This window comes from Gavialis gangeticus, unplaced genomic scaffold (genome assembly GCF_001723915.1).
Source record: "Gavialis gangeticus isolate Ggan-Ray unplaced genomic scaffold, GavGan_comp1, whole genome shotgun sequence".
NCBI classification, from domain to species: domain Eukaryota; kingdom Metazoa; phylum Chordata; order Crocodylia; family Gavialidae; genus Gavialis; species Gavialis gangeticus.
Window position 1 is genome coordinate 26,326,088 of NW_017729026.1, and position 14,551 is coordinate 26,340,638.

Below are 14,551 nucleotides of genomic sequence, written 5' to 3' on the forward strand. Positions count from 1 at the left end.
GAATGGTGTTGTCAGTGGATTTTTCATGTATAGGGAAATACCTCTGGAAATAAGCATACTAATGTCACGGGCAGCACTATATGACTGGGTTTCTTCAAGTGAGTTATTGTAAAATACACATAGGATTTTTCTATTAGAGCATGGGCTCACAAAGGTAAATGAGGATGGGGGTTTGCAGTGTGTAAGTTGCTTTGAAGTTAGTATGCATGCTGTTATCCTATAGACCTTTATGGCAAGGTAGTACCATGTATCATCATCGGCATGCATGTGGAGTACTCTGTGTCTTACAAATCTGTAACCTGCAGTACCTGGTCCATGTGCCCATAGCCTTATTGTGTGTTTATGCCCCCTTGCTTCAAATGTTGTATGCATTAGACCAGTGGTTTTCAGCATGTGACCCACAAGCTGAATCTGGTTTGTATGGCCTGTGGGTGTCCCCATAGGTCTGGAAATTTGGTAGTGAGGGCGTGGTGACAGCATTAATTGTCGCAGCTTCCAGAGCTGCAGCAGTTAGCAGTGCCACCATTCCCTCACCACTGAATTTCTAGACCTGCAGGCAGTCCCATGTGCCAGCCTGGCCCCGTGCACTCGGCTGCACACTAAACTGTACCTGTGGATCAGTCCTGTGCACCAGCCCCATGTGGGGTCCAGACTGGATCTGTGCCATGCAGCCAGCTTACAGGGCCAGAGGGTTGAGCGCCACTGGGTTAGACTATCCTAGGAGCCAGAGGAGGGGGAAAATAAAATAGAGGCAAATATTCAATGCAGAACATTTTTTATTAACAATTTCCAGATGCCTTCCTGAAAAATTATTCCTCAAAAAAAATGATTTCTTGCATTCTTCTAATAAGAATCTTTTAATATGAAAAACATTATTTCAGTCAGCTGTGCTGCAGGGCAGAGCTCCCAACTGGTAGGTAAGTGAAGGGTTATGGGGAAATTCTTTATTTGGTAAGCTTTGTTTATTATTATTGATTATAAGATACTTCATTTCTCAGTTATTAAACAGGTAGTAGCTGTCTGACTAAAGATTTATACTGCATTTTAGCTTTCAGTCTAATAGTAACTGAAGTGATTTGTGTTGTAAACCAACCAATGTGAATATACTCTGCAGAATATTTTAACCTTGTGCAGCTTATTTGAAAAAGCTGCTAAGTTTGACTTTTTTTTTTCTTTCTAGGTCAGAAGACTTGTCTTCACATACACGGTATCTTTCCTTACCTCTATGTACCGTATGATGGTTACGGACAGCAGTCAGAACACTATCTTCGTCAAGTGGCATTCAGCATTGACAGAGCACTTAATGTGGCTTTAGGCAATCCATCTTCTACTGTTCAACATGTTTTCAAAGTATCGTTAGTGTCTGGAATGTAAGTATTACCTAGACTGTTATGTTTAATTGTTTTATAAATAAAAAGGGATGGTTTAACTGGCTTGGCATCAGGTGAGTCTACTGTCTCATTGAACTTGCCAGTACTTTCCCATACATAGGCATACACATGCACGTATGGATCTTATAGCAACCTTGTTTGGAATCTGGTTTATTAAAATAACTCATTTTAATATCAACAGAAATAAAAATGAGGCTTTTTCCATATTTTCTTCAATCCCTTTCTACTTTCAAGTGTTGTATGTTTTTTTTTTTAACCTACATCCTGCTGCCTAGCATTTTCTAAAGCCTCTTAAGGCTTCTGCCATTGTCACTCATGGAAAGAGGCTCCTTCCGTTTATTTGCCTGGTGTGAAGAGCCCCAGCCCAGGTACTCTGTAGTTAGGGATCTACTTAAAGATTGCCAAGGCAAAAAAAAAAAATTGGAGGTTGCTCTGAAAACCGTTTTTGTCGTGAGAAATCCCGCCCCCTTGCTGATTGGCCAAGGGGCCCTGGTGGCCCCACCCCTCATTGCTGTTTGGTGGAGAGGTGCAGAGCTGCACAAAAGGCAGCCCCTTTGGCCAATCAGTGGCAGAGGGAGGAGGCGGAACCCAACATCTTCATACTTCATCTCCTCCCCTTCATGTCGCTGGCTCCCCTATTCTCTTCTCCCTCTCCTCTCAACTGCAATTTGAGTAGGTCCCTATCTATGATCTAGGCTCCTGCAGAAACTTGGGAAGTCTCTCCCCAGTTGGAAATCCCACCAAGCTACCATCACGCAAAGTTTAGACTTTCCTGCCATCTTGTACGTATGCATTATGATACTGTGATCATTTCATTAATGACTAATTTCTCACTGATTGAGGAGTGTGTCCATGTTTTTAGATACTCTTGTTCAATTAGTAATATATTATTTGTTGTTTTCTGTATCCTGTTCACACCCTGCTTGCAATACAGATTTGCTGCTCTTACAGACTTTCTTATGGCATGTACAGGGTACAAACAAATGTAACAGTTGTGTCCTTTGATATTGCTACCAGTGTAGCAAGTGTAGCAAAACTACTGTTTTTTCATTCTGGGTACAAGTGAGGATTATTTAATTAACTTCCATAGTTTCAAAATCGTGCCAGTGTAACAGATTATTACAACTGACGTGCTCCATGCAGCAGCTCCACCTCCCATTTTAAAGCAGTTTTGTCCATACCTATAATACTAGAGTGCTTCTCAAACGGTCATGTTTTCCAGCACCCTTTTGAGATGTAGTAGTGTTATCTGTATTTTATATGTAGGGGACTGAGGAACAGATGGTCAAAAATTTCCTCTAATTTTAGATACTGAATTTAAATAGGCTACAAACAAATGTCATTTTTGTGGTGGGATCATCTGTGCCAGGATGTGTTCTGGTACAGCTGATGCGATTGATTTGGCAGGGATACATGTCTCCTGGGGCCATTGTCCAATAGGATTTGGCCTCTGTTGCTCCCAGGGCTTCAGGGCCCAATCCTGTGGGCCACTGTTCCTACGGAATCCCATACATTCCTTGTTCTGTGCTTGCAGATGTGCTCCCCAGTAATTCCCCTGCTGGGAATCCCAGGGCATACATTTCACACTGAAGAGCAAGTGAACCCTGTGTATATCCCGGTCTATGCTTATAGATGCGTGTCCCAGATATTCCCCTGCAGAGCGTCCAAAGGCACACTTTTTGTTTTGCAGAGCAAAGGAATATGCTTGCCCTGCAGCATGAAACACACCTGGGAACCCCTGCGGGGGAGTACTCAAGGTACACATCTTGCAGGCATGGAGCAAGGAACTCATAGGATTCCCTGAGGTACCCCTGGATCGGGGCCAGGCACCCAAGGCATCTAGGATCAGGCCCCTGAAACCCTAGGAACACCTGCCCAGAGCAGCTGCAAAGTGCAGTCAGTCTCAGGGCTGCCTGTACTCTTGTGTCATAAATGAACAGACATCTGTTCCAAAAAGGTAGCACAAACTGTTTACTAGGAATCATTATACCACCATATTTGGGGCATGACAAGGGTCAGGGATGTCTGTTTCCTTAGGTTTTGTGCTGCCATAATTTTTTTTTATGGTGGCACAAGGGCAATAACTATTTGCAGCCATAGTCTTTTATTTGTACAAAGAACTGCTCTTGCTGAACTGCAGTTACAAAACATTCAAGATTCTGGAAGGGAATGTGCTGTAGTGGCTGCCTAAAGGAGAGAGTCAGTTGGTTAATGGCCAGTTAACCAACTGAACCCTGCTGAATGCACCTCGTTGCCAAAAAATCCTTAAATTAAAGAGGATTGTTCAGATGACCCAAGTGGAAATGAATTTGAACAGCATAAAATGAATAGATTATCGTAGCAGAAGAGACGGGACATGGACAAGATAAGAGGCCAAAGGTACATGTCTCCTTTATGAAGCTTTTCTTTCTCTGCCGCCTTACTGGGGTGACTGAATGCAGAGGTAAGAAATTTGTTTCTTTCCAAGTCTGTTCCCAATACCAGGGTTTGAAGATCTAACCCTTACAGTCTAGGACAGTGGTACTCGATCTTTTTTGGCCATGCAGGCCAGATGGGCAGTGTTCAGTCCCTCTGTGGGCTGGATCCAGTTGATAGGCCCAATCTAGCACGTGGGACAGGTCTGGCAGAGCCTAATGTAGGCCCACAGAATGGGTTGGAGGGCACCCCAGCTCCTGTCTGGCTGCATGGGGTGAAGAGGGTGTGATTGGGCCCTGATCTGGCCATGCAGGGCTTGGGAATTTGGCAGTGGGGAGAGGTGACAGTATTGGTTGACACTGTTCCCTGCTGCTATTCCCAACCTGTGGCGAGTCCTGCAGGCTGGATGCTGTGGCTTCCTTGGCCCAGGGTTGAGCATCACAGTCTACGGTAAAAGTTGGAACTCTGAAGAGGCCTTGTTTGTCGGGCCCTTGAGAACCAATTTAAATCAGTTCCTTTGTAGTCCTTCGGATATGCCAGTTTGACAAGATTTAACACTCTGGGAAAAGTTTGGTTGCTAAAAAGGATTCCTTATCTTCATCTAGCATCCTGTACACTGGATGGTGCTCACTACCCCATAAACTAAGTTCTTTCTCAATCAAACATACTTCACAAGCTAGCGTGCACTGCAGACTTCGTGTTTGCATATGCTCATTACATTCCAAAGGCTAGTGCTTTGTTTCTTGTGTCTGTCTCAGAGACTTTAACATAACTATACAGTTGCAATATAGTAATATATGTAAATATATACTTTTTTATGCTATTCACAAAACATCAATATGCTCACAACTAAACCTATAGCATGCATTTTATATGCATTAGACCAGGGGTCAGCAACATTTTTGGGCAGAGTGCCAAAAACACCCTCAACTTGTAAGATGTTGGTGTGCGAAGGGCAGACAGCAAGGGAGCTGCGAGGGGCCTGATCCTTGCTCTGGCACCGCAGCCCCAGCCCCTTTCCCTCTGTCTGCTCTGAGGTGTGCGTGCACCCATCACCATCAACAAGCTGGGCCAGGGCTCAAAAGCACAGCTGCTTGCAGCCTCCCAGCTGCCTGCCACAGTCAGTCCAGGCTGCAGCCCGCAGAACCTGGGCTGCACTGGCACAAGGATCAGGCCCATTGTGGCTCCCAGTTGCCCACCCCAAGGTGCATGTGCCAAGCAAAATACCTTGCTACTACCTAACAAAAATATATTTTAGGTTGAAGTTGGGATTATGCAAAATGAAGCTATATTCATGGGAATTTCGTGTTAAACAGTGCATTTGGAATAAAATGGTTTTTAGGGTGGCAGGATATGTATTTTGGTTATCCTGTGTGTTATTCTTAATGGCAATTTCTGAATTTTTAACAAGTGTTAAGCTTGCTCAAATGCTAAATCCCTTCAACAATTCTAACAGCTTAATATTTGTTTTGGTTTTGGTTTTGTTTTTTTTTACTGCCATAGGCCTTTTTATGGTTATCATGAAAAGGAGAGACAGTTTATGAAGATCTATCTCTATGATCCTGCAATGGTGAAAAGGTAAAATAAATCCCTCTGTAACTCTCTCTGTGCTGTATGAACACATTCCATGCCTTCTTAGGAAGTAATTTTAAACTAAAACAGTGGTACTAATTTTGACCCCTTGTAAGAAAATATGTCTCCATAGTCTTACTTAAGGAATAGCTTAACGTAAGGGACCTGAAATATGGCTGTGGTTAGTAGTCTGCAGTTTAAAAACAGGGTAAAATCACTGAGGCTGTAACTCTTAAATCAATGAACTTTTAAAATGGGAATGAGTTTTAGTAATCTTTCAGATATTATATATCTGTATTTTGTGATGCATTTAAGATGTTACAAACTTTCATATTGATCACTGAATTTAAAATGTTTTTGAAAAATCAGGTAACTTGACATGATTTCTTAATCTAATATCAAGGTGAGATTAACTGCACAAATCTGCAAATTCTGTGTTTTATACCCGAGTAACTAAAAGCCCTTGGGTGTATGTAGCATTTATATAATTATATTACTCTTGCAAAAGCTTTAATTATGATCAGAAAATTATCCAACCAGTATTTACATGGTGCGAATAGTCTGATAGAATTTTGCAAGGTTTCTGCAGGTGTTGTATAACTGTTATATCTGCTACGGGAACGTGCATTGCAATTTTTGTTTATTTATATTTGAATTGTACTATTACTTTGCCATAGTTCCTTCCATTAATGTCCCAGTTTTGGTTTCTGGAAATAACATTTTATTGTTTTTTGTAGTCTTAATAAATGTACCCAACACATTTGAATAGACATAATTCTTGTATTCGGATAAGTTAAGCACATACTTATTATTATTCAGATAAATGTATGGTATTTTTAATATGCAGATAGTTAAAGATCAGTTTGTATGCAGGTATATCATGCTTCACAATGGTTGCTTTATTAAAAATCGTTGTTTGTATGTAACAGATTAAAAAAGAATCTACATGTATTTAAAATGGCAAAGGAAACTGGGGAGACTTTCAAGGACACAAAGTTTACAGATATGCTTCGGGGGGGGAGGTGTTGGGGGTGGGGGGTATTAATTAGAGCAGCTCCAAGAGCCAAGCCCCCCTGCCACCATTCTTTAGTGCAGGGATGCTGATGCATGTGATGCTGGAGCGCAGTAATTACCACACTCCAGCAGACTTGATTCATGTGCTGGAGTGTTTGCTCCTTGCTGCAAACGGGGTCAGTGCCTGCTGCTGTTTCATAAAAAACATTGGAGCAGCCTTGCTGCATTTCTTTAGAAACCTCCAGGTCCATAAAGCCACTGAAGCCAGATTTCCCTGTGGCTCTTAGGTCAGACCCTAGGACTGCTGCTTTGTGGTATGTTAGTTCTGTAGCATTATTTTTATAACTGTAAGCTTATACCTTTGTGCTTACTTTCAGATGCTGGGTGGTGGTGGTTGTTATAACGGACCAATTTCATTAAGAAAATCTATTAATCAAAACTTAGTAAGAAGTTGGTAGCTTTAATATTGTTGCCAAAATGAAATGGAAAACTTTCCAATTTATGTATTGGAATTGGAATTGATAAAGCAAATTACTTTTCAATATAGTCTAATTTGTTTTTAATTTTAGAGTATGTGAGCTGCTGCAAGGTGGAGCCATAATGAATAAATCCTACCAGCCTCATGAAGCCCATATTCCCTACCTCCTTCAACTCTTTATAGACTACAACCTGTATGGAATGAATTTAATAAACCTGGCTGCTGTCAAATTCAGAAAGGCAAGGAGAAAAAGTAAGGTGTTTATTTCTCAAAACCAAAGAATTTGTTCTGTAGGTTTGAACCACCATTTTCAAACAGCATACCATTAACCAGCATACAGAAGTTATTTAAAGTACTGTATGTTGCTGAAATGCTGTAAAATACAGTGTTTCAAATTTTAATACCTCAATTTAACAAGGGTTAATTTAAAGTGTTGTACCTATTTTTAAAGTGCTGTAAAGTTGTGCACTTCTGTTAAGTCACGGCAATAAAGCGCTTTAAATGGCGGGGGGGAAAACAAACTTCTGTACACACCTTTTAGATGTCAGATTTTGCCATAGTTTAGATTGACTTAATTGTGCCATCCATCTGTTATTTTAATATCTTTGCCTTCTCTATTAGAGTCTTCCTTTTGGCTCGTGCTTGTTGTGCTTATTTTTATGTGTGTCCAGAGCTCAAGGAGAAGAGCAGAAGAGGAAATGGACACTTAAAATGTGTAATCTGTTACATAAATGTCCAAACAGACATGGGTGCATCTAGGCTTTTCAAAAGGGGGATGCAGATAGTTTGTTACATTATCACATAGAACATGATACATATTTTTCTCCAGTTTCATAGTTATTAGGGCTTGGAAGGGACCTTACAGATCAGCGAATCCAGGCCCCCTGCACTTGGGCAGGAAAGACTCGGTTCAGATGACCCCAGCAAGAGGAGCTAAAAGCTTTACTGATTATGCTGGTAGCCTAGCACTGGATTATTCAGTTTAAGATCAAAGCAAAAATAAATAAAAGTATCAGAATGTTCACTAATTTGCTAGGTTATATATAAAGTTTAAAAAACACAAGAAAGTAGGCCAAAATGGTCATTGTAGTCAAAAGATAGTGTCTTTAGTCCTATAGTCCTTATAGTCAAATTTGTAAAACAAAATCTAGTTGTCTGGAGTGTTTTCACAGTGCTTCCAATACTTTGCTGTCAGTCATTTCTACACCTGAGTTAAGATTACTGCACCTGAGTGAAAGTTTTCAGCTAGAGCTAAAGTAGCCTGTAGGCTATAAAATAGAAGAGATGCATTACCAGGAATGGCTATTAGACAGCAAAATTGAAGAAAGAATAGTTTAAATAGTGCAACTACAAAACCATTAAAAAGGAGAGAGTATGGTTAACACTTATGGAATGAAGCGACCTTAGCAGGAATCAGGTAGAGTATAATGAGCCATGAAGTCAATTGAGTCTCTCTCAGCATTGCCTGAATAGAAATGGCACGGCCCCTCCCAGGCGGTTGGTTTTAAAGTTTGGGTGGAGCAGGAATCAAAGGGAAGTGCAACTGTACCACTGCATTCTCACCCACCCAACACCCCAATCTGCCCTGCAAATAGGTATGTTACCTTTTGCTTGAAGTTTGATTATTAAGTCACTAGAGTTATATACCTGGTCTCTGGCCAGAAGTTGTAAAAGTAATCTTTTCATCTTCGGCTTGTATCACAGTGATCCTTAGTTGAGGAATTTGTCAGAGGATGGTTGATTTAATTTCATTAAGTTAAATATGTTTCAGCATTTAATCTGCCACTTCTGCTGTAGATCAGTCAAAAGTCATTCTTTACTGTAGTGTCACATTCATGAAGTTTATAGCTAGTTTATCTAAATTCACTGACAAACAACTTTTTAATTTAAAAACGCTTCTCATTATAGTAGGCAGACAAGGTTCTTTGGGTAAATCTGATATCTTTTATTAAACTAACTCAAATAGTTGGAAAAACTCTTCTTTGCAAACTTTTGGTTATAAATACATTTTGTAAAGAAGAATTTTTCCAACCATTAGAGTTAGTTTAACAAAAAATACCAGACTTACCCAAAGAACCTTGTCTGCCTATGTCCTTAGACCCACATGGCTACGACCTGTACCCATGTCTCTGTTTGCTGCAACCTGAAATTTGAAACACAAAATGTGAGCAAGGAAGGGATATTTAATTTCCACTGGAAAAATCAGTTTGGCATGTAATACTTCTGTGTAATTTCTAATTGTAACATCATATTTCACAAGTAATTAGTCCACGCTGTGAATTTGAGTGCCTTTTAGTGTCGTGATGTGAACAGGGAAGTAGGAGAAATAAAATGGCTGAGATACTGTTCCCATTTAGAAAAATAACAACCATCATTCATTAGGCTACTTAAACAAAAATGAAATTAATATAAATAAATATATATAGCAACAAAACAAGAATTAAAATGGGTAGTTACAAGTTATTTCCATAATAGTATGTCTTTAACTTTTTTCTTTTTCCTTTTTTTCTTTCTATACACATGCGAGCACATGCATACATGCAAAAAAAAAAAATCAATTGTGAAGTCTCAGTTACTCATCTGTTTTTAAGAAAAATATTGAGAGAGCTTTGGGAAATTTTCCATTCTCAGCAATAAGCCCATATCCTTGCTGCTGTTCTTATGAATGGAGCAGTGGGAAGAGAGAAACCAAATTGAGAAGAGGGGCTCTTCAGAGGGAAGGGGTTTGGCAAGAAGCAGGATCAGAGGCACCTGTCACTTTTTTTCCAAGTCTCCCAGAGGTAGGAGCACAGCTTGTAGAGAATATTTTGTTTCTTCCTCTCTTCATTGCCAGAGAGATGCCTATCTGGATGTGGGAAAGATAGTGAAGAAAGCAACTTTTAGGTTGTAGCTGACCTAGGAAAGTTTGGTGGTTGTCATTACCTGTGGAAACCATTCATCTGGGACCTTATTTTTTCTGTCCCTTGCTGCAGAGAGGGTCAGTGCCTCTTTTGTCTACTGAGTTTCCCTTTTTAATGAATCCATTGAAGGGGACAATGAAGAGGCTGTGTCTTGTCTTGTTTGTCCCGTACTGCTCTTCCACTGTTAAATATCAGAGATCCTTTCTTGAATGAGGTTAGGACAGGAGAGGAATGTGAGGTTAATCAAATGCAGCATATACCTCTTTCTTCTTCCCTGGGAGACTATATTGAAAAGGATCTCCTGGAAGGGAGTGATAATATTAGTTCTCTTTCCAAGTATGCATGTTAAAACAATATAGACTATTTCCAAAGACAAGCCACTGAGGTAAGAAGTAGGTGGAATTTTAGAAACTGTAAAAGGTAGGTATATGATATTGGGAATACTGTGTCCTCAGCCCCTGCCTATATAGGAAGAAGCAGGAATACCTATTGCCTCTTTCCTACTGCTGCATTGTCTATTTGAGCCTCCTACTATGAACCCACTGAAGATCTTTTGTCTGGCCAGGTGCTTTTGGAGCCCCATTCCTGGACTGAACACTGCTGCTTTGAGGGGAGAAGACTATTAGTTTGAATGTCAAATCTCCCCAAACAAATTTGTGTGCATGAAAACACACGATTGGAGCAGTGTTTAATGGTGGGGAGGCATGAACGTGGATTTAGTTTTAAAGAGAATAAAATAAGCATTCACATTCATCTTAATGCCCAAGGATCTGACTTTTTTTTTTTTTTACCTCTTGGGTAATTAATATATCTTTGATAATATAGGAAAGATTTTGATTTTAGTGTTTCTTGTCGCAAGGTAAATTTTTTAAATGCAAAAAAAAAAAAATCACAGTGACTTGTGACACGAGCTTATAGAAGTTGAGAGGATCCAAAGTTCTAGTTCCTCTTAACTGTAAGGGTAGGAAACCTGACTAATCTTTAGAATGTGTTTTTGCTGTTGCCAGGCTCGTTTCTTCTTTTGCACTTCCTGTGTGCACTTCATCTTCCCTTCCTGTGAAGAGTTATGGTCCAGAAGGAAACCACAGGGGAGGTAGTAAATCTCAGAGGGGACTTACCCAGCATGACTCTGGAGCACTTTCTTAAACCAAGATCTCTGAGCAAACTTACAGTCTTTTATCTGCAGGTCAGACAGCAGCTGCTTTCCCTGTGGGTTTCCACTTCTACTGCTACTGCATCTGGAATACATTGTATTCTCTTTCAGTTCAGGGAATAAGAAAGAAGAAAAATGCTAAGTAATGTTTTGAATGTTTATTTTGTATGTAAATTCTATTGGGATCTGAGCTGAGGCCCCAGACATTTGGGAATCCTTTGAGCTTTGAGGTTAGTTTAGAGACGACAAATAATTTCCCTTGAAGCTGACTTAAAAAGAAAAAAAGAGTGTAGGAAAATACGTAACTAACACAGCAACTGAGTATTCACAACACACTTTAACAATATTAGTTTTCTTTTTTTAATGCCCACATAAAATTGTGCATAGTGTATAGAAAGTTAGCTGTAGCCTAGAGTTGTGTGTAGTTACTTTTAGAAGCATGTCACACATCACACTTCTTTTGAAACATTTGGCCTAATAGTACAAAATAATCTTTTAATGAGAGAATTAAATAGTCAACTAAAACATGAAAGAATTGATAAACTAAGTAATTTCATTATTTTTTTTGTTCTTAGGTGGTGCATCAAGTATAATTGGATGTTACAAAAATTGGGTGCCAGAAAATTCCGTCATGAGAACATTTTTTCGATGGGAAGAAGATGAAATACCAAGGTCAGCATGTCTCAATCAGATTTTTACGTATGACAGTACAAGTAGAAACTCTGTGTATGTGTGTATTCTCTCTCTCGTGATCATGAGTTATCAGTATTTCATTTAAATATCTCATCGTTCTATTTTCCTGCATACAGAAAGTTGCAATGTAGGTAACCATAGTTTTATTTTACTGTGGTCTTTGAGAAATACTCATTTTCACATCACTGACTGTTTTTCAGGATTTTTTTTTACTTGGTTGTAAAAACTCCTTTGTATTATTGGTCTAGGTTATGGAAGGCTGATTATGGATGTACCACTCCCATTTTGACATTATAAACACCTGAGACTTTGTGACTTAGAATATTGAAGATGAACAAAGAATGTATTCATCAGAAAGTTCCTTTTCCTTTTCCCTGCCACCTGCAGTACTAGTCTAGCAATGAACTTGGACACTCACCTTGGCCTCTACTCTTCTAGTTGACAAACTTTAACGTGTTTTGATCAGGCTGGTTGTGTTAGGAAGTTTTTCCGTTTTGAGTAGTTTCCACGCTGAATTGGTCTCGTCTCCTATGCCAAGGAAAACAGTGTCTTGGCAGACTCTTTGAGTGCACTGTACATATAGCAGTGCAGTTATATTGAATTACATGTTATGCCAGTGGAGTAAATCCTAGTCAAGTATCTTCAGAAAGAATATTGCTTATTGTTTCCAATCCTATAAGTGTTTTCAGTCTCATTCATTTGGGAGGTTTTTCTGGGAGGGAGGGTAGATTTAGTGTGGGGGTGCCTGAACTAGTGTGGATACCAAAAGCTGTCTAGCAATAGCAGCAAAGCACTCATACATGGTAGTTAACACTGTGCATCTGGCATTGATATATCTGCAATTCTTGCTTTCCAAATCAGTGTCTCAGGAATGTGATGCAATTTGTAGTCTTGCTACATGAGGTTTGCAGGAACGTGTGGTGGTAAAACTAGTTGTTAGTGCATCACAATTCCCTGGCTGTTCAGACCATTCAAATTGTTTCTAATTTTTATGACTTTGTATGTGTTTATCTGCCTGCAGTTTTTACAGTACTTTAAAATCTAGGCCTATGCAGCTGGCATAGCATTCCTTCATAATCTCTCCGTATAATGTGTTTTGGCTGCTTTACACACAGCCAACAGTTTTCCCTCACTGGAGCTTCATTTGGAAAAGGGAGGCATGCAATCACTTATACACTCCTGACCTGACATCTCCTACAATTTTGTCCATTGTCTAAGGTAGGATGAGGTGGGAGCTGTTCAGTACTGCTGCGCTCCCACAAATGTAAATTATACAGAGGTTACTGAAAGAACCAATTGTTATTTACCAGTAACTCGGGTCCAAGATTATATGTGTATTCTCTACTGGCCTTTTCCACTATTTTGAAGTAATAGGGTAACATTTTCTGAATGAGTTAAAGGACCTAAAAGAAAGTTTTGGGCTTCTCTACCTTTTAATGTCCTTTTGAGCCTTTTGTGAAGCGAGGGGAAGAATGGCATTGGCCCCAATGGACACTGCTTACCAAAAGCTTGTGGTGCAGATGGCTTGATCCTCCTTAACGTAAACATTCATAGACTCCTCTCTAAGAAAATTTTAACTCCCCAGAAATTCAGTTTTTAATCTAAAATGAATAACTTAGTTGTAGTGACAGAACATTTTAAGATAATTATGCATGCATACACTCTTGTCTCACCTGTCTTTATGAAAGCATTTTGGGTCCATTTTCTTACTATTTATATTCCTTATTCCTTGGAGAATGCTGTTTTCAGAACTAATCCATCTTATTTTGTCAGTGTCATCTTGGATACGTTCTATATCTGTCTTCAGAGAATGCCATTTTAAAGTCCAGGTCTTTTTATCTTGCCATAGGCCCGACACTTGTCAACAGAATTATGGTGGTAAAATAACAAAGTTCTTTCAGAAAGGAGTGTTTCAGGAATTCTTCATCTTAATAACTGGCTGTTTCATGGTAAATCTAAGTCTTTTTGTCAATCTGTCAACAAGCTTTAGTTCAGAGAAAGAGAGCTAGAGGTAATAATGGTTCCATTCGTGAATTTGTGAATAAATTATTTACAAATTTAAAAATTATGTTACTTGGCTTTAGAGGATACTGTTCAGCCGATCATCTTTAGTATTGACTTTACCTCAAAGAATAGTTTCCTTTCCATTTTTAGATAGACTTTGGCAATGAGCAATATCAGTTTGTTCTTATCCTTCTTTGTGCCAATCAATTTCCAAGCAAGCTAACAGGCTGTATCATATCCTATGAAGTTCAGGTTTCCACATGATCTTCCTCCAAACCTATCGGTGGTAGATAAAGGCAAGAGTGTCCACAGCCAAGTTCACATCCAAGTTAGATTGGTTAAAAAAAAAAAAAAAATCACTCAGTGATCAGGAGAATATTTTTATTCTGCCTCCTTCAATATGCTGGTAGCAAATTACCAGGCATTGATATCATTGTACATTTTCACTTATGGAAAAAAATGTTGCTCACGGAAATCTTCCAAGAGGACCCCAATGTAAATTAGAAAATGCTCAAATAATGGTAGTTTTAGACGACTGGTTCTCAACCAGGGTACCAGAAGATCTTTTGGATGGGTGCCTCAAGGTATGATATAAATGCAGGCTCAGCCTCATCCCTGCCTGGCTGCTGCCCTGAATTGAACAAGAGGTGCCGTAATTTTAAAAAGGTTAAGAACTACTGTTTTAGATGGTTGCAAAAAATGCACTCAAAGCTTCATTTAAATGTTTCTGAAGGTTGGTGCATCTGTAACATTTCTCTGCAGACATACTTAGTTAAGATCTTCAGCTCTTTCTTACATGCTTAATACTAGGGCAGAAGATTCTGTTTTGTCTCTGAAAAAGATAAATTTAGTACCAGGACAGATGGAGAACTTTTAAATCTACTGGAAGATCTTGGTCATTTTCCCCTCTGAGTAAGGACCCTTTTTTTTT

The 14,551-nt window shown here is 39.4% G+C and overlaps 1 protein-coding gene across 1 annotated transcript in view; it reads left to right on the forward strand.

Annotated features, from left to right (window-relative positions):
• Positions 1-1,170: 1,170 nt before the first annotated feature.
• Positions 1,171-14,551, forward strand: part of REV3L (REV3 like, DNA directed polymerase zeta catalytic subunit) — a gene marked incomplete at its 5' end in the record, with an annotated part of 167,150 nt that continues 153,769 nt past the window's right edge. The window contains 4 exons of the mRNA XM_019520079.1: positions 1,171-1,370; positions 5,310-5,384; positions 6,962-7,122; positions 11,499-11,595. Of these exons, the coding sequence (XP_019375624.1) occupies positions 1,171-1,370; positions 5,310-5,384; positions 6,962-7,122; positions 11,499-11,595 (533 nt within the window). The remainder of the gene's footprint in view (positions 1,371-5,309; positions 5,385-6,961; positions 7,123-11,498; positions 11,596-14,551) is intronic.